General features: G+C 47.6%; 1 protein-coding gene across 3 annotated transcripts in view; it reads left to right on the top strand.

Moving 5' to 3' along the window:
* The window catches only part of bnc1 (basonuclin zinc finger protein 1), a 66,519-nt gene extending 47,161 nt beyond the window's left edge, over positions 1 to 19,358 (top strand). The window contains exons 1-5 of one of the 3 annotated variants that reach the window (XM_026177048.1): positions 1,630 to 2,009; positions 9,616 to 9,718; positions 11,705 to 11,940; positions 14,187 to 16,231; positions 17,230 to 19,358. In XM_026177048.1, the coding sequence (XP_026032833.1) occupies positions 1,995 to 2,009; positions 9,616 to 9,718; positions 11,705 to 11,940; positions 14,187 to 16,231; positions 17,230 to 18,034 (3,204 nt within the window). In that variant the 5' untranslated portion in view covers positions 1,630 to 1,994 and the 3' untranslated portion in view covers positions 18,035 to 19,358. The other 2 variants (XM_026177054.1, XM_026177042.1) reach the window with 2 other exon arrangements.
* The last annotated feature ends 1,357 nt before the right edge of the window (positions 19,359 to 20,715 follow it).

The raw sequence follows: 20,715 nt of genomic DNA, 5'->3' as shown, positions 1-20,715 counted from the left end.
TGGGCCCAGGTGTGGCCCACGACACACCTGATGTTTGGCACTTATCAGGTGGACTCGGGTGCAAAAAAGACTGAAAATCACTCATCCCCACATTTCCACAGATACGGACACACAAAAAAGGACATTTCATGAAACAATTCAGTAGCGGTTTAGTTTAAAACATCTGTATTTAATGGATATTGTCCCGCAGGTGATGAGGTTTGCATCAGCATCATCATGTCACGTGACAGCGATGCGTACCACCTGTGCCGTCAGGTCAAGTTTCTACTGACGAGTTTTATTGGTGCAGTTTTGCTTTTCCCCCCTCAGCCTCAGTTACCTGCACACATGAGACCAGGTGAGCATTTCACCTGTGACTGTCTGCCTCCGTTACCCCAGTTATTAATTAATAGTAATAATAAATCATCAGAGGTTCTTGGAGGTAGTTTTAAATTTAAATCAGATTATTTGAGCCATCAGCTGATGCTCACTGGGTCGATTAGACCTTAGAAAAAGGAAAAATGTAAGAAGTGTTAAATATATGTTGTTTATTTAGTAATTCCTCTGAGAATCCCTGGCTGATGTCACTGGCTCACAGTCTCATGTTCATGAGAATATTTGCTCCTAAATGTTCCTACAGTGGCTGCTGGACATGGTTTAAAGTTTACATGTTAAACTTGAGGTTACACATGTGTGTCTGCATCATACTGCAAATGTTTAGATTTTATTATGTTTTAAGAGCTGTGCTGTTTCCACTTTACCTTTAGGAAACCTCACCTGACGTTTGGCCCATATAAGCCACATTCTTTCAGTCCCACCAACATTTTGGCCCCAAATTTTCAAACTGTGAATAATCGCTGTGTGACTCTCCTCCCGCCCGCCTTCACACCTTTAGACAAAGCTTAGGTAATGATATGTTTTTGTTATTCTTTTTGATTGCACAGCATCTCCTGAAAACAGAAAAGCGCTGGACTGTACCGCAGAGATCTGCCGCCCCCGGCCCGAGGTGCACGTCTTCCTCCCGGTAACGCAGATTCGGTTTTCGCCATGTGCGGCGTCCCCCCCGTCGTCCTGAGAAACGCTCGGCACAGACACTTACGCATTCCTGACGGCACAAGGCATAACTTGTTACGGAGGCCGTTCACAGAGCTGCGTTAAGGTGAATCCAGACGCGCACAGTGGGCTGTGTGCAGCGAGAGGGGCAGCGTTGATTTAGAGCATTACTCAGACGGAGAGGGGAGAGAGGGGAGAAAGGGAGAGTCTCCCCTGACTGCATTAGGGGAGCCTCCAGCCTTTGTGATTCCTTTTGATCAAATCTCTGTGAAAGATGAGTGTCATGCCCTCTTCCAGCCAGCTGTGAGGGGACTGCCCTGTGACTCTGAGGGGGGAGGCGTGTGTGTGTCTGTGTGTGTGTGCGCACATGTGTGAAAGAAAGGCATGCGCACCTCTGTGCGTGCACGTGTGTGTGTGTGAGTGTGTGTGTGTGTGGGATTGGGAGGGAGCAGCTCCTGAGGTGAGAATGCCGAGTAGGAGGATCTCATTCCAATCCCCTGTGCCCAGTTTCAACACACACACACACTCACACACACACACTCACACACACACACACTCACACACACACACTCACACACACACACACTCACACACACACACTCACACACACACACACTCACAGAAACACACACACACTGAACATCTTGAGTAGTTTAGAGCGAGTCCGGCATTAGAGGAGAGAAAGCAGAGGAGGCGTGTGTGTGTCTGCGTGTGTGCAGTGAGAGTAAAAGCACAGGGACTTCTTCTTCTTCTCTCTGTTTTTTGTTCGAGTGGTGGCGGCTGTGTGTGTGTGTGTGTGTGAGGCAGAGGAGCACATGTGTGTCTGCTGTTGAAGGAGACGCTGCTGGGTGTGATGGCTCTTTCGCGTTAGTACTTGTGCGGACAGGAGAGTTGGAGGCAGTTGTTTTGTGGGACTCGCAGGGAATGGCAAACTCGGCGGTATCCCTGGAAACATCCGACTAATGACAATGGCTGAGGTAAGAGCGCTTCGCCGCCGTCCTCTGTGTGCCGCGGCTCGTCTCGCACATCATCAGGACGCGATTAACAAAGACGGGCTGGATGGAGTTGTGCCGACTCTGGTGACGGGCGCGTTGGGTTGTTGAATGTAGACGTTCAGCGTGTCCTGATCCTGTTACTGATCGGGCAAAAACAGAAAGGTGGTCTCGAGCTGATATTTAGGGTTTCTGTTATCACACTGTGTGGATTTTTACACTTTACTCCTTCAAAGTAAAGAATTCATGCCAGAAAAACTTTGTTTAAACTCCTTTAATAAGTTTAAAAATGTGAAAATGAGCAGCTGTGCAGGCGGAGAGTTTAAATTCACATAAAGAGGATTTTAAAGTTTTTGAAACTTTCTTTCGTGGCATGTGTGCATCTCTGACTCGCTCTCAAACACTTTGATGGAGACGTTATGTTTATTCACTCCGGTCACCGACAATCCAAAGAGTCGAGTTCTGCACTTCATGAAACATGATTCACTTCTTTATTTCGCCGTTTCTTCCTCTGAGATAATATTCTGCATTCGCCTTTTTCTCTTCTTTGAATTTATTCTAAGGTGCTTGATTTCTGAGGCACTGAGAGGCCTGTTTGTGTGTCTGTGGGTTTGTTTGCAGAGTGGCGTGGCCTCTCGCTGCCTCTCGCTGCCTCTCGCTGCCTCTCGCTGCCGGCCGGGTCCTCGCGGCCGCAGCCTGTCGGAATGTAATTTAAGAGCCGCCTAATGTTTTGTTGCAGCCATCATGTAACAATTAGCTGAGCCGTCTGTGTGGCGGCGGCGGTGGCAGCTCTTCACGCCTGTGTGTGTGCGTGTGTGTGTGTGTAAACTATTTAAACAGCGTGTGTTTATGCCCCGTTAGCGGTTTCACTTACACACTGGTGTGTGTGGAAAACGATGAGTGAGCGTGGAATAACTAACTGTTATCAGCTGAACTGTCTGACATGAATCAGCTGAGATTTGAGGACACGATCAGTCGTACACAGGATAATATAGCAGCCTTTATGCCTCTCGAAGGTGTGAGGAGCAGATTTACAGCTGCGACGTTCTCGTTTTATTTTACAGCAGAATAAAAAAGTGGAAGACAAATAAAAACTGTAAGAATGTAAATTCTTAGTAAATTACACTCATCGTGTCATTGTGTTTGCGTCCACACTTTGTTCCTCTAACAGGTTGCTTTTCTGAGGAGGCCATTACGCCGAGGCAGTGATTATTTGTGCGTGAGGCAGAAATGCGAGTCGATCGGCCCTCGGTGGCTTTTCCTCTCGTCCTCTCTTTATCTCCACCTTTGTTTCCCTCTGTAGCTCCGCTGCTTTCTGCGGGTGTCTCTGCTCTCCTCCAGCGCTGCAGGGCAACAGACAACGATTCACAGCGAGTGCCCCGGCCTGTTTTTATAGGGCTGCACTTTGCTTTGTGTGTCTTTATATATAAATGTGTGTGTGTGTTCCAGCCTCATCAGCTTCATTAGCTTCACGAGGGTCCATCCGTGAGAGGATGAGGGGCGGGTGGGGTATCTGTGTGTATCTGCTCCAGCCTTTTACCCCCTTCAGCGTCTCCTTGAGCTGCGATCCGCCCCTCGTGGCCCCCGTCCTGCCCCCCTAACACACACACACACACCGCCCCGTGCTCTGCGCTGCCACCAAAAGGCTTGTGAGGATTTGTCAGCCAGATGTGACAAGATTGTCAAGAGGCGGCGAGGAGAGAGGGAGATCTGATATTAATCAGAGCGTAGCTGGGAGCCAAACTCCCTCAGACTCGGTGTACTAACATGTTCCCCTCATTTACTCGCTCTGCGAGCCAAACACTCCCTACGAGTTCCTAACGGGGAGCCACGAGCTGCAGGAAGCCAACCAAACTTTGGCTCGCCTCCTTCTCCTTCATCTCTTTGTCTGCAAAGAGGCCGCTCTTCTCCTCCTCTCATGGATCTGCAGGTAAAGATCTTTTTTTTGTCTGCTCCAGTGTTCAAACATGCGCTGCATTCATGTGTGTGATTGATTGCTGGATGAGTTTGAAATAACGAGTGTTTCACGCTGTCTTTGGGCTGTATGGAGTCCTAATAGGCTCAAACGCAGCCTGTCACTACTTGCACTCGCCCGGGCTTTTCCCGGGTTTGTCTCCTCCTGCTCGGGACCGGCCGCCGTCTTCCACAAACACTCTGCTTTCATTTAAGGGAATTTTAAAAGCTGTGCTGATGTGCAGTCCACCCTGCGAGGAGGCTGGACGGTCGGACAGCTGAGGGTTTGTTTAAAGTTCACATTTTTGATTGTTCTGGGCGATTTTGTTTTTTTAATTTCTTATTGTCAGCTGCTTCCTCGGAGCAGGGAGACGAAATCAGAAGCTCGCGTATCCTAACCTCACTGCAACTAACGCTTGTCATCAATAAAGACTCCTGGCTGTCTCACACACACACACACACACACACACACACACACACACACACACACACACACACACACACACACACACACACTGTGTCCGTGGTGAGGTCAGGTGAAGCTGCAGGTTTTGGTGCTGTGTTGGTTTCACTGGTGGGAGATAAGCGAGCGGTACCAGGAGCACGGTCCTCCCTCCGAATTCCTGACTGATACTGTGTGTGTTGGCTTCTATCAAATATTCATTACCCTGTGTGTGTGTGTGTGTGTGTGTGTGTGTGTGTGTGTGTGTGTGTGTGTGTGTGTGTGTGTGATTTTTATTAAACATACATGGATGCTGCTGGTTAATTTCAAAGTAAAACTTCACAGTTTTCTGAATGAACAGAGTCGCGTTGGTCTCAGTTTTTAGTGATCAAACTGCTGCGGTGTCATTTTTCTCCTTCATAACTTTAACGTCTGAGAGATAAAATTATATTTGAGCATTTCTGCAGTTTTGTGAGCGTTTTCTGTTTGAAGGAAAATGTCGTGTTTGGAGAGAAATTCTTACTTCGTCTGAAAATCCAAACTGGAAAATTGAATGATGTAAAACAGAAAAGTGAAAAAAAATTCTCATGCCATCGATCTGTGGATCAGATTTTTTCTGCTCGGATAAACAACATCAGTCATTTTAATTTGAAATAAAAATCCAGTGACTGTGTTTCGTATTAAACGGCATTATTAATTTTATGAAGAGATCAGTTATAAACCAGACAACAGGTTTGAGGAGGATTTACTCGTGTTTTTGTCTCTCATAATGAATAAGTGTCAGTAAATCGTGTTTTCTGAATAAACTGCTTCGTGTTTTGGATGTTTGTTGGCGCTCGTGATAAATCTTAAAAATAAGAATAATAAATGGTCTTTCTTTGATTTGTTGTTTCCAGCGTGAAGAGGAGAAATACGTTCTGGCAGCTCTCGGTGGGCTCAACGATGTTTTCGCCAAGAATTTATCAGTTTACACAAAAAAAGTAAAGCTGAGGGATATCTGTGCCGAATCGCAGACGATTTCTTCATGCACACTTCCTGTTTTTATCCCCTCTGTGTAATCGTCGCGTTAACTGATTAATGGCTGACAGTAAAATGTGGTCCCTCGCACTTGGCCGTCAGTCTCTCCCTTTTCCTCGCGGCTCTTTGGCAGCAGTCAGAGTCGAGCGAGCTGCTGCTAATTGATTAGTTTTCCAGTGCATTAGTCCAATGTGTCCCCGTCCATCCCCGCACGGCCCACGTCCAAGCAGCTGTTCGCTCCCGCGAGTCTCCGAGGACGCGGACATATTTTAAAGAGTTTATTTTAAACGCCAGAGAGGACGATGTCATTTTCTTTCTCTTTGTGTGTTTGGCTGCAGCAGCGGACGCACACATCATGTTCCAGCTTCTTCTTTTCTCTCTGCGTCTGGCCTTGAAGCCGTGTTTGTGTTTTATTCCACGTCTTTTTAAGACGCGGTGGAGCGAGAAAGCAGATCCGATCACCAGGAAGCAGCTGCGTTTAAAGCTTTTAATAATTCTCATAAAAGTGTCAGTCTTTGTAACGGCGGCGCAATAACGTGCGCAGGTTAACCTGAAGCCAGTAAAATCCAGTGAACCCCGCTGCTGAGCGTGGAGAGATTTCACATCGTCAGAGTATGGATGCTGTTTTATGGCATACTTACCTCCACCTCCTCCTGCTCCTTCTTCTTCTTCTTCTCTCACTTTTGTCTTGTCCTGGCCTCACCTCCTCTCCCTCCACGGCCTCCTTCCCACACACGGCCTCAAACTAAATGCTGAAACAAACCGGAGAGACGGCGTCAGAATCAGAGCGTGCACGCCACGAGGCTCCATCTGTTTTCACGTTAAAGATGGAAGCGCAAACGTGTCATACGAATGTATACAGAGAGAACCAAGGCTGCATCGCTTCCTTTGATTCTGCATCATTCATGCACCTGTTTGTTTAATCAGCAGAGCTGAGGTGTCATCACACGACCTCGGGATACCTGAGATGTGGAGCAAAGCTCTGAGAGTGGAAGTGGATTTTTCTGTGAATGAGAGGAACTCGCATTAAAGTGTTCACGGTCGCTCACCCGGCGCAGTGAAATGAATGCGTCCCCTCCTGACGACAGCGCGCTTTCGTTTTGTCGTTTATTCGATGCCCCGTGCTGTCACGGTGCTAATCGAAGACGTGTAACGTGGAGGCGGAGGCGGGGGGTGGGGGTTACACTGTTGTACGATATAAAGAAAGTGACACCGTGTTAACTTTAGCTTGAAGAAGTCTGACGGGGACGCATCATTTTGTGCAATTAGTCTTCTTGTCAGCGGCGTCATTGATGCGTGCGAGCAGCTGCCGCTTTGTTGTGACAACAGCAAAGAGAAAGGGATGGTTGCGGCGGCGGGGAGGGGGGCGGAGAGTTGGTGGGTTCTTCTCGGTCACTGAGAGCGGCGGTAGCAGTGGCCTGCCCCGCGCTGCCATATTTCCTCCTCCACCTCTCCTTCTTCTTCTTCTCAGGAACTCATGAAGTGACTCGCTAATTAGGATAAACGACTGCAAGCACTGGAATGTGTGTGTGTGTGTGTGTGTGTGTGTGTGTGTGTGTGTGTGTGTGTGAGATTGAGATGTATATTAGGGGGGCAGCAGCAGGGGGTGTGTGTGCACCCACAGCGAGACGGGATTAGACTAATTGGGCCGTGTTGGGTCTCGGCGCTCTGTAATGATGGGATTATGTTGCTGAGAGATGAGCAAAGGGGTTTTCACACCTCGCCGCTGTCCCGAGGAGGCCGCCGTGGTCCTCGGGAGGTAAAACCCAACATAAGAGGCCGGCGGAGAGGGTGCAGACAGGGTGGCAGATAGGCGTCACGGGGCCGGAGGCCGGAGCTGCCACCCCGCGCTCAGGTAGCTGCCACCACCTTCACCTCGGGTCCGTTTATTCGTCCTAACGATGCGAGGTTACCGCGAGGTGAAGGACGAACCCAGCCTCGAGCGTAGAACTGACTAAACGAGGAGGAGGAGGCTCCTTACCCATCCGCCCACGCTCTTCCTCCTCGTGGAGAGGGACCGGGCTCTGGTGGAGATGAGCATGCTGCTCATGTATACTAAACCCCTGCTGATCATGCATTATAGATGCGGAGGGAGAGAGGTGGCGGAGCGCAGCCACCCCAAGGTTTTCAGCGTGTAGCGCTAACAACAGCGGCTTTGATCATAAATCTGATGATGCTCCTCCGTTCAGATATGACTCTTTTTTTTTTTAGAGAGCAGGAAGTGGAGTCATTTTTAGTGTAGGGCTCCTCTCTGCAGGTCGCTGCACAGTCAGCAGCTCCTCAGAAAACTGGACTCATTATTGTCGTCATCACTTCCTGCATCTTCATCCCATTAGCTGAGGAGGTAATGGACAGAGCCCTCTGAACCCTGTGTGTGTGTGTGTGTGTGTGTGTGTGTGTGTGTGTGTGTGTGTGTGTGTGTGTGTGTGTGTGTGTGTGTGTGTGTGTGTGTGTGTGCGCACACGCACGCCTCAGGCTGTCATTGATTGGTTTTGTAGTCCAGGTGTGTCCGACCTGCCCGGCAGCCCTGCACACACACACACACACACACACACACCTGTGCTAACGGGGCAAACCACGAAGTGATGGGGGAGAAATCACCAAAGGCAGTCGTGCTCCTTCTTTCAGTTTCCACGGGCAACTTGGCGATTGTACATTTTTTATGTAGCTTTGTAAGGAGAGCGAAGCTGCACACACACTCACACTCACACACACACACACACACACACACACACACACACACACACACACACACACACACACACACACACACACACACACACACTCTCAGCACTTCTTTTTTGCCTTGACTGCGTACTGAGGTGGAGGTTTGTTGTCGGGGTTCCAGATTCAGATCACGTTTGCAAATTTTCTTTTATTTAATAAAAAGTTTTGACACCCAAAATGATCTTCATGTGTTTTATGGAAACACTGACGGATTTTTAAGGCTGGACATAAATTACTCTAATTACAATTAATCACTTTTCCTGCACAAACACAAAAACGTGTTAAACAGCATGTTTGTGACTCTGCTGATCTGCTAACCACATTATGAAAAGAAGCGAACTTCATCATAAACCATCAGCCAATGATTCAAATCAATAAAGACTAGAATAAAACATCACACGAACAGCTAAACAATCGTCGAGCTGGTGTGCAGCACAGGAGGAGTTTGCTGCTAAACCGACCTGACGAGATCCTAAAATTAATTCTAAAAAACAGAAGGTTTTATATGTATGTGGCACATTAACATGTGAATTTAATGTGACACTAAGCACAAGAAGGCTGCTGGAGAGCACCACAGCTCTCCGGTGCAGCGCTCACCTGGTTTCCTCTGCAGCCACAGCATCGCTGCATGGACAAAACCAAACACTGCACAAATAAATACTTTATGATTATTGTTGTTATTGATGTTATTATTGCCACCTGAAGGTCAGCAGAGAGGAGGAGACTCAGGGTGACCGACTCGCTGCTTACCTGGAATCTAAAAATAATGCAAATGTAACAATAATCATTTTATTCACTTGTGTCAGTTTTTCCTTCGTCTTTCTTCTCATTAAAAAAAAATTGCATTCACTGTAATTTTAAATGTTTCATTTTCACAGTTTTGATAATTTTGCAGATTTTTCGTTTTTGACACTTTGATTATTTTTACTGCCTTCAACACCAAAAATAAACGCAGCGCTCTGACGCTTATTATCAGTCAAAGCTGCCATTAAGTGCCTGCCTGTTAATTCATTAGGAACTTTAAAATGTGTTCAATGCTTTTTAAAACCTGCAGCTGATCATCTCCACGCTCTGCTGCTCAGATCTGCTTTGGTTTCTCTACCAGTCATTTTAACCCCACACAGGTGTTAAATTACTGGTGATTTTCTGTAAGAAATACATGAAATATTTTTCGTTTAGTAATTTATAAAATTACAGAGAGGCCTTGACATCAGTCGTGTCGGGTCTTGATGTCAGGAATTTGGCGTTTCTTCCCACATCCAGTGTGACTAAATGTGTGAAAGGCCTCTGCAGTGTTTTAATGTAAGGAAAACCGTTCACAACACAGGAAAAGAAAACCTGCAGTTTATCTGATTCTATCTGCTTTCATTGTAAAGAATTCTGTGTGTGTGTGTGTGTGTGTGTGTGTGTGTGTGTGTGTGTGTGTGTGTGTGTGTGTGTGTGTGTTGACAGGCTATCTGCTGCACTTTGGTGAACTGTAACTGTGACAGCTTCAAGCCGGGGAAGCTGAAGAGGAGGCAGTGTGAAAACTGCAAGCATGGCTGGGTGGCTCACGGTAAGACGAGAGTTTGTCGTTATTATCAGTCAGAAATCTTTGATTTAAAAAGCTTTCACGCTGAAATCTGAATCTATTTATCTGTGTGCCAAAGGAATCTAATTTCTAGTTTGCTGACAGACTCGCAAATAAAACCATTAAAATGGAATCAAGAAAGTAGCTTCCTGTTTTTAGTTTTATTATTTTTCAGATTAACTGTAAGTGAAACGTGCAGCTGTGTCCTGTGAGACGATAAGATGTGAGCTGTGTTTAAAAATTTAATAAAGAAGAGCAGAGCACCGCTGAAGTTCAGACACAGTCGGAGGCTTTGAGCATCAGATGGATGCTGTAGTCAGGGAGATTCTACGACCACGCGGCGTTTAAATTCAAACAGAGATGCAACATGAAGTGTGGCTGCAGAGCTGCACAGTGTTGTTCACATGGACGTGTTTAAATAAAGTTAGAAAAGTGAGCGCAGCGATGACACTGTCGCCTTTACACAGACCCAGGTTAAACATCAGGAACCGTCACAGAGAGAAAACCTGCGTGTTTAACGTAATCGAGTAACCCGCGGCGCACGGCGACATGTTTGGCCCTCTGCCTTTGTTGGCGTGCGTGAATCCTGAACTTCACGTTTGCTGACTCGGGAGAAAAAGTGTTGATTTTAATGATGACACAGAACCCTGAGCTCCTCCCTGCAGTGCATCCCAGATTACTCCCAGCTGGTGTCTGTCATTCTTCCTCACATAAATAAGACGTTTCCAGGCCCTGCAGACACAATCGGTCTATTTAAAAGAAAATCGCAAACAGAAAATCAAAAATAATTCATTTTTCTTGACTGAGGATTTTATTCACTAAATATTATTTATGCAGCTTTTTTTTAAGTAAAAGCACGAAGTAAAAAAAACAAAACATTTTTTGAGTTCTCACAAAGGCCAGAAAAGTGTGATTTAAGTACTTAGAGTAACGCCTGGAGTCACCTGAAGGCTTTTTGTCTCAAGACAATCACTCATCACTTTATTGTGATACCGTCTGAAAATCTGGAGAACTGGAGCTTTCAGATTTAGGTGAACCGAAGCTTTAAAAGTCCTTTAGAGTCATCGCTCTGTGGCGTAAACACAGAGGATGATGGTGGACTAACAGGGTGACCGCAGCGGGATTTTAATGATCGCTGAAGCTCTGGAAGTCAGAGTTTACAGAGCGAGAGTCACATTTATTTCCTGTAATTATTCTAATGTGTCCAACACTCTGCTTGAATCACCATCATTTTGTGTTCTGATGATTATTTCTGCTACACAGACTTGAATGCTGCGTTATTCCCTCCAGTTAACATCGTCCAGTAATACCCACTCTGTCATACACACAATATAGAGCACGAAGTTAGAAGCCAAATTTCTAAAGGACAAAAAAGAGTTAAAATAAAAAGTGAATGACATAAAAATAAATAACTAAAGAAGTTCAATAAATAAAAATCTAAATAAAATGTAATAATACCGAATAAAAACAAGCAAAATTAAGGTATTAGAATAAAAAAGCTAAATTAAATTATTATTATATATTTCTTTAAACTAAATAAATAAAATGGTAAATAGAAAGAATAAAAAGTAAATTTAAAAAGTAGTAAAACGATCTAACAGGAAATTGTTCGGTGAATGAAAACAAATAATAATAATAATAAAGGTTAAGTTGCTGAGCAACCTGAAGTGCAGTGAACAGATTTTATTTGTTGTCCAATATTTAATGAAGATTATTGTTTATTTATTTTTCATTCTTTTTCTTTTGTTCCTGTTTTTATTTGATTTGTTACATTTAGGCCCAAAGATTCGATCAAAAAAATATTAATAAATGCTTGAACTCAATTTAATAATGCAAGCGGAGTGAGAGAGCGGACAGGAATGTGAAATGTGAACATGCAGCAGCACAAACACGCATGCAGCGCCCAGGCGGAGCTGAACTCTGTGATCTCAGATTACTCTAATCTGTTCAAACGTGACCCCTGTGTTTCAGCCCTGAGCAAGCTGAAGGTGCACCACATGTACCAGAGCAGCCAGGTGGAGATCGTCCACTCCAATGTGGTGTTCGACATCTGCAGCCTGATGCTGTACGGCACGCAGGCCATCCCCATCCGCCTCAAGATCCTCCTGGACCGCCTGTTCTCCGTCCTGAAGCAGGAGGAGGTGATCCAGATCCTGAACGCGCTCGACTGGACGCTGCAGGACTACATACGAGGATACGTGCTGCAGGTGAGCGCTTAGGACTGAAGAAGCCTCGGCTGGTGTGCGCAACATTTCAGGAAAGGTTTGACTGAACACGTTAGCGTTCAGCAACGGTCTGCGGCACAATGTCACCTGCATGTGTGGCTCATCAGTCAGGGGAGCAGGGATTCGATGATCAGGTTCACAAATTGATCGTGGTTCATGTTTGAATATAACAGTAAGCTTGCACATTAAAAACATGTGTGCCTGCTGCTCCTGTGGACACCTCATGAGTGACAAATTTAAGGACACCTGTGCTGCATCTGGCTGCAGCTGGAGAAGCTCTAGAAAGACTCTGTGAGTGAGAAAGAAGCCTTCAATCGTCGGTGTTCATTCAGTTTAAGACTTCAGTTTAGCTGCCTCCAGGGTTTATGCTAAGCTAAGCTCAGTGCTCTTCTACAAAGAAAAGTTCTATAAAAATTAATTTAATAATTTTACAAAAGAAATCAGGATGGGGGACGTTGCTTTACTGCTGATAGCCACAGACTCTCCTTACAGTCGTATTCTGAGTGTATCAGTTATCTTCTGCTGGAGCCGTTTAACATGTTTAACAGAGTGGCTCCCCGAGACTGGAGCCTCTAGTGGATGTTAGAGGAAGTGCAGGCTGATGTCTGACTGTTCACTTATTTTACAACAATCTGTGCATTTCTTTGTTAATCGTAACCATTTGATAAGCACAGACATGTGATCTCTCACCCCAACCAAACACAGCAGATGGCCCCGCCCCTCCCTGAGCCTGGTTCTGCTGGAGGTTTCTTCCTGTTAAAAGGGAGTTTTTCCTTCCCACTGTCGCCAAAGTGCTGCTCATAGGGGGTCATATGATTGTTGGGTTTTCTCTGTATGTGTTATTGTAGGGTCTGCCTTACAGTATAAAGCGCCTTGAGGCGACTGTTGTTGTGTATAAATAAAGTTGAATTGAATGTTATGTAGCTGGTAAAAGTGTTAATTTAATTAGTTTAATTAGAAAGCTGTTGGATTCAGTTTTGTTGTGGCCAAAATCTCTTTCGGGGAAACCTGAAATAATCATCTACAACTTTGTGTACTGCATGTTTTTGAGTGCATGGAGGAGATGAGCGTCTGTGAGACAAGAACGATTATTTCTCATATTATTGGTCATGCATTACGACACAATATCAATGCATATTTTTAAATATCACGCCTTCATTTCCTCCTGTTTTTCCAGCATTTTGTGGACTCGGGTTGTGTTCAGACTCAGTTTTTCGGCCGCCGCAGTGACGAAAAACAAAGTTAAAACACTTTCCTGGATAGACGTGTGAGCGGGACACCTGAGAAACACCACCACAGCCCGCGAGTACATGAAGGGAGAGACTGAAGGAATTTCTGAGGAAGGCGAGGGAGGAGGGGGAGTCAGAAAATCATGGTTGACGCCAGGCAGGAAAGGGCGGGGGGGTGCCACGGCAAAGCGATGCCACGAGCGGTGCCCCGCCGAGGCGGTACCACCGGGCTCGGGGAGGTCTCCGAACTGCCCGCTACATTTGTAAACATTATGTCTTTTGCTCCAGATTTCCTCTCAAGCCGGCGCCAAGCCGGCCGGGTCCGAGGCTGCAGGCGCCGTGTCAGGCGCGCACACAGATCTCACTTCGATTAGTACATCATCAAGTATTCAAGCTGGGCTGCGTTTAATTCATGTTAGCTCATCTAATGGCGAACGTAGAGTCAGAATCCTCGACAGGCACCCAATGAATGCTCTGTGATGAAATATTAATCGCGGTTATGGCACGAAGCCGCTCCTCACTTTCAAAGACCCCCAAACTCACATGTGATTACAGCCGGGCTGAGGCAGAGAGGACCCGCTTGATCAATGCAGGGCGCCTTCTGCTCCCCCCGCCCTCGCCGCAGATATGTGTGTGTGGTATGTTGTGCACGTATTTATTTGCGCTCGCCTTTGGGAGTGTGCGCGTGCGTGTGTGTGTCCTGCCGATGCAGAGCAGGCACATCCACATGATTTAAATGAAGAGAAATGACCTGCGAGATGAAGCGCTGCGTGTCTGCGTAATGAGCTTTCTCGGGGTTCTGCGCTGCCCGCTCGCATTAACACTCCATCTGATTCCTTTATTTAGCCGCCCTGCCAATCTGCTTTATAAGGTGTGTCGTGCAGCCCACTGTGTGAATATGTATGAGCAAGCCAGCAGACACTTTTAATGCCGATGATGAAACCGCTCTCTCCTTTCTTTCTCCTACTTCCTCTGCCCTCTCCTCTCTTCTCTCTGCAGGATGTCGCGGGGAAGGTGTTGGACCGCTGGGCGATCATGACGTTCGAGGAGGAGATCGCCACGCTGCAGCAGTTCCTGCGTTTCGGGGAGACCAAATCCATCGTGGAGCTGATGGCTCTGCAGGACAAAGAGGGCCAGGCAGTGCTGGTTCCCAGCACCCGCACCAACTCCGACATCCGCACGTTCATCGAGCGAAACACCCCCCGCACGGCTGCCAACCTCTCCGCGTCCAAGACCGATAAGCTGAGCGGCAACAGCATGCACCACTTCGAGAACTTCATCAACAGCATGGCCTTCATGCTGCCGTTCCAGCTGCTCGGCTCTGTCCCGGCGCCGTTCCTGGGCTCGCACACGGGGGCGATGCAACAGCAGCACCAGCAACATCAGCAGCACCAGCCGCTGTGCCGCGGGCCGATGGAGCAGCAGGGCCAGCGGCAGGACGTTCAGGGGCGGGACGGTCTGCTCAGGGACAATCACCCCTCTCTGTCGCACCCGTCGGAGAGCACGCTGCTCAGCTCCGGCGCCATCTCGTTCTCAGCTGACCTCGACCGAAGTGGAGACAAGCCGACGGACGGCCTCTCCGCCAGCACGAAGATCGAGGCCGAGGACTTCTCCACCAGTGACAATTACTCAGACGGGCCCTCCACACCGTGCACGCCGTCCATCAGCTCCGACGTGACCCAGATGTCACCGGAGAGCAAACTGCGCTCATTGGACAGAAACGGGAGCGGCGGTGGCGTCTCGGGAGGCATCGCCGGAGGAGGCTCTCTGAAGAAGGGTCGTGTGTTTTGCAACGCCTGCGAGAAGACGTTCTATGACAAAGGCACGCTGAAAATCCACTACAACGCAGTGCACCTCAAGATCAAGCACAAGTGCACCATCGAGGGCTGCAACATGGTGTTCAGCTCGCTGCGCAGCCGCAATCGCCACAGTGCCAACCCAAACCCACGCCTCCATATGCCCATGAACCGCAACAACCGGGACAAAGACCTGCGGAGCAACTTGTCCGCTGACGAGAGCTCTGAAGGAGAGAAGAGGCCTGAATACGGCACCCCCATCTCCATCTGCTCTGCAGAGAGCCAAAAATCGGTGTCCAGCTACATGGTGAGCCACATGGACTCTGGCTCCAAGCTCCACAGCAGCTCGTTCCCCAGCATGGGCCAAAGCGGCATCCTCTTCCCCAACTTAAAAACAGTCCAGCCAGTCCTGCCTTTCTACAGAAGCCTGGTAACCCCGGCTGAGCTCGCCAACACCCCGGGAACGCTGCCCTCGCTTCCTCTGCTGTCCTCCTCTGTGCCCGTCAAACCCCTCACAGCCCCCGAGCCCTGCACGACTGACCCGATACCAAAGAAAAAGTCTCGCAAGTCCAGCATGCCAATAAAGATAGAAAAGGAGATGGTGGAGCGAGACGAGCAGGATAAGGAGAGCAGCTCCGAGGATGAAACTCCCTTACACGGCAGGGACAAGGACGAGTGCGACGGTAACAAAGAGGAAGGACGTCTGTGCACAAGACAAGCTGGGGAGGAGAAGGAAGCCAGAGATGCGTACCAGGGCAAAGACATGGAGAGAGAGCAAAGTTTGGAGAGAGAAAGGACAGAGAGGGAGGACAAAGACGACGGCTCGAGGCTAGCCGAGACCGGCGTCATCACCTGCGCGTCCTCCCCCTTCGAAAACAGGCTGATGGACAATCACTGTGATGACAGCTCGCTCTGCCAGGACCCAGAGAGGGAGGACCGCGAGCACGGCCTCAACAAGATGTCAGAACTCAAGTGGGACGACGGCGAGCACAGGCTGACGAATGGCGGCGGCCTCCGGCTCACAGAGAGGGAGGCGTCCGATGGCTGCGGAGATGACTACGGAGACTCGGGGTTATCTCACCTCGATCCCGACGCCGTCCTGCCGCACCACTGTGAGATCTGCAGCAAGAACTTCAAAAACCCCTACAGCGTCAAGATGCACTACCAAAACGTCCACCTGAAGGAGATGCACATGTGCACGGTGGACGGCTGCAACGCCGCCTTCCCCTCCCGCAGGAGCAGAGACAGGTGAGAGGCGCTCGATTTCTCCTCCTGACACAAGTGCACGTTCGAGTATTTATAAACAACAACAACTTAAAGTCACAAAAGTGCAGCCTGCATGTCTGTGCAGCACCACGTCAGGTTTCTGTATTCATGAATCTGTAGGAAACGTTACAAACTGCATCTGTTCGCACTGACGGTGCAGCTGAAAGTGCATCTGCTTTAGCAAACTGTGTCCTCGAGTCTCGTCAATCAAAAACAGAGTCGGGGTTTGGCGCTCACAGGGTAAAGACTGTACGTGTGTGATGACAGCCTGTTCTCGTGCTGGCTGCGTCTCACAGATACAGATCGATCCATTTGTACTTATATAGCACCAAATCACAACAGCAGTCGCCTCAAGGCTCATTATAGTGTAAAACATCAATAGACAATCAGATGACCCCCTATGAGCTAGCATTTGGTGACAGTAGAGAGGAAAAACCTCGCCTGCTCAGATTCAAGCTCTCGCTCTTTGAAAGGGGACAGTTCAGCATCACCATAGCGACAGAACAGCAGTGTGACCTCTGTGGGAGTTTTTCTTCCCCGGTGTCGCCTACTGCTTCCCCCTGACTGTTGGGTCTTTACTGGATAAAGTGATCGTTGCTGTGTTGTATTGTTTTGGTGCTGAATTGAACTGAACTTCCATCAGCTAATAGCAATTCTACATTTCTGAAGGTGCTTCTCACTTTGTACCCAAACCACAGCAGAGGGCTAAGAACGCTGCCCTGCGTTAATGTTTGTGGAAAACAGCCACAGTCACCTGAAATCTTGTCACCTTGTTAAAAACACTGAAGACACTTTTTATCCGAACCTTCCAAAAGTGATCCAAACTCGGATAGCCCTCTCTGTCAGTGCGATGTGCGCTCGCATGCAGACGGACGCTCATCACTCTTTGTGCAGCTGCAATAACAATAAATGTTTCACATGAAATTTTGAGGTAAACTGACTGAAACACTCACAGTGTCATTTTTGTTTGTCACCCGCAGACACAGCGCCAACCTGAACCTGCACCACAAGCTGCTGACCAAAGACTCCTTCAGCCCGGCCAACGCCCTCTACTCTCACGCCTCCCTTTGTCGAGACAGAGACTCTGCCGGGCTGGAGTACTGCCAAGAGCAGCGGGACCGAGACCCGCCCCACCGGGATCCGAGCGGCCAGACCTCCGTCATCTTCCGAGGGCACAACCGCATGGGTCTGGTCTTCCCGATGAGCAAAATGTCCACGGCTCTGGACAGCGCCGAGGCGTCTCCGGTGGGAGAGACTCAGAGATTGGGAGGTGGGGAAGGCGGCGTAAGCGGGGAGGATGGGGCAGTCCTGGACCTGAGCACCTCATCCTCTGCCCCGCCTCGTGGCAGCGCTCAGTCTTCCTGGGACTCAGACGGAGCCGGCAGCGAGGAAGGGGAGGGGGCCGAGGAAGACGAGGAGGAGGCGCTCCCCGTGGAGGACAGCGATGAAAGCTGCGATGGGATCGGCGTGGGCAGGCCCGGGGGCGACGAGCTTGCACTCGAAGGGGGGAGGACCCTGGGCTGTGGCGAGGGAGGACAAGGAGGGCTTCAGGGAGGTGGGGGTGGATCTCCAATAACGTGCCACGTCTGCCAAAAGGTCTACAGCAACAAGGGCACATTCAGAGCCCATTACAAGACTGTCCATCTGAGACTTCTTCACAAGTGTAAAGTCCCCGGCTGCGACACGTCGTTCTCCTCCGTGCGGAGCAGGAACAGGCACAGCCAGAACCCGAACCTCCACAGGAACCTGGCTGTTAGCTCGGGTTCCCCCATGGAACAGGAGTAGACCTCAAAGGCCAACGTTTACTTTGTCCAAGTTGTTCTTTTGTTGTTTTTCCTGGGCGCGTAATAAAGAAGGCTCACCCGTTAGCACTTTGGAAACATCACGCCGTCATTCATCCGTTACTGTAGGCGAGAAAGGGACGAGCAGAGAGGAAACCAAATTCATTTAAAACAACCAAAACCTGCGCAGGTCAGCCAGTTGGTTTCGGCGTCGTGCTGATTTATTTTGGTTTTCCTTTGAGCCCTTTAAAAAAACATCCGTGTGGACTAAAGTTTTCCTTGTGTTGTCGAATCCTGCAAGTGTTTTTTCTCTTCCAGTGTTTCTGTCGTCGGACGTCCACGTCTGCCCCGTGAAGCCGTAGTGAAGTAACTCCTACACTCGTCGTTTCACTCGTCCCAGCAAAACAGTCTCTGTTGAAAAGCTATTGTGTTGTGAGGTAGAACAATAAGTTATTGTACGGTGTTTCTATGATCTGTCTTCACTGTTCTCTTTGTTGCAAACTGCTAATGTTGACCAAAGATTTCTTCTCAGTTCACAGTTGTGTGTGTGTGTGTGTGTGTGTGTGTGTGCGTGTGTGTGTGTGTGTCCGGACCCTTCGTGTTGTGGGAGGGGTTATGCAGTATTAAGAGGTCCGCCTGGTCTTCGCCTTCATCGTTTTTAACAGCAGTATTCAGGCGTGGGCGTGGCCTAAAACAGTAAAATATATAGGAATGTTGACTGAAAGGGTGAAATCCTGTTTTTTGTTGGTGTTTTTGTAAAGAAATGTTCTCACGCAGCCAGACTTGATGTTGTTCGCGTGGTTCCTTGCAGTAACCTCACCGACTGGACAAACGGCAGAAAGATGCCACCTCTGGAGGCAGGAAGGATGTACTGTGAAAGAGTCAAACACTGAGAAATAATCAAGACAAAATGCAGTTTCTGAATCTGGCCCTTTGCCCTGAGCACACCTTACACGAAGAGCCGGAAACAAAATGTTTGAGCTGTAGATTCTGTGAATAATTTGTGCTGAAAGACACCAAAAGAAAAGAAGCTGTGTAAAATGGAAGAACTTCACCACTAACATTACGTTTCTTTACGTGAACATAAACACTGTGTTGTACATTCCTGATTTGGTTTACTGTCCTGGTTTTGCTCGGTATTCTGCATATTTCCTTTCAGTCTGTATTTAAACGCGATGGCTCAGATTTAAGGTCGCGCTCGTCTGTTGTTTGGATTCGTTCATATTAAAAAAAGAGCAAAAGCTGAGACATGTGGATAGATGTTCATGTTTCTTTTGAATTAATGTTACAATATTCATTCAGTTAAATAAAAAGCCATATGTTTGCAAGACTCTGGTCACTTATTTTGAATTCCTGCATTAAAAACATGTCGGTCTGTACGCTGCACAAGCTTTTCATCAGGTCACTGAAAACTACTGTTAACGAAACACAAGATTGAGAGCATCAGGACACTCTCAAAAGTCCCAGAAATATTTCTGTGTCATGCAGTGATGCAACTCCGGAGTTGCAGCTTGTTAGCTAGCTGCTCCACATCGACTGCTGTCTGCGACGTCCTTCGGTCATGACGGGAAATCTCTGAAGAAATGAAGAAATAGTTGCAAACTTTATAGTAATAACCAGGAACAAGTAATTAACTGTAAATTATGTTAATTCATGTAATATTATAAAATCAGAAGAAAAAACTGATTCAGTGGGACTTTTTTTCTGCTGTAAATCTCAGATAAATATAACATTATAGCGCGTAGCTGCAGAATCACCAGTGTTACATTGACACTACAAAGGTGTCTGTGTGTGTCCACTGTTGGACACGTGCTGGTTTTCTAACACTGGAAAATAACTAGAAATGCTGGTAGTTTGTGGACACATGTAGACTCTGCTCTACTGGAGATTTTGCAGTGTGTGACTTGTAAACATTCAAAGATTGAAAGAGCTGTTCTGTGGCTATGAATACAAAGTGGGAGCGCACACTGGACCAGAGTCAGGAAGCCTGATTTCTCCTGCTGACTGTCGGCGTCTGTGTGACGTCACAGCTCAGCTGGGAGACTGAAATAAAAAGAAAAAGGTTTAAAATATAACAGCAGAAGAAGAATCAGTGAAAAATGTTCTAAGGCTAAATGGTGAATTATACAAAATAAAGTTTTTTCAAATCATGACAACAGTCGACTTTAGGTGCGTTGTACACTATTCAAAGTGCTTCGTCCCCTTTCATCATTCACACAAAAAAGTGTTTTCTGTCTACCAGTCACACACAACCGGGGGTTCAGACGACCCCCTGTGAGCAACGCTGGCAACAGTGGGCAGGAGAAACCTCCGGCAGAGCAAGGCTCTTGTTTTGCTTCTCCTGTGTGAAGCATCCTTGGTTTTCTTGAAAGGTGCCAGAACAATTTAACAAATTATTATTGTTATTATTATTAATACAGACAGTATCAGTCTACAATGTTTACACAAAGTAACAGGAACAGCTACTTAATCTCATAATTTACGTTTCAATTGAATCAATTAATTTAAGGTAATTAAAACACCTGATCTGATGCACTTACCTGTCCGGCCGTCCACCAGCTCAGGTACCTCAGGAGGATTCAGCCTGCAGTGAGACAGCGCCCCGACCCACAGACTCTCCCTGACTCTTTATTCCTATTTTTATTTAATCAAACATTTTGCATCCCAGCGGTCGGGTCTTTGTTT

Source organism: Astatotilapia calliptera, chromosome 1 (assembly GCF_900246225.1).
Source record: "Astatotilapia calliptera chromosome 1, fAstCal1.2, whole genome shotgun sequence".
Taxonomy (NCBI): Eukaryota; Metazoa; Chordata; class Actinopteri; order Cichliformes; family Cichlidae; genus Astatotilapia; species Astatotilapia calliptera.
This window is presented reverse-complemented; position numbering and strand designations above follow the sequence as displayed.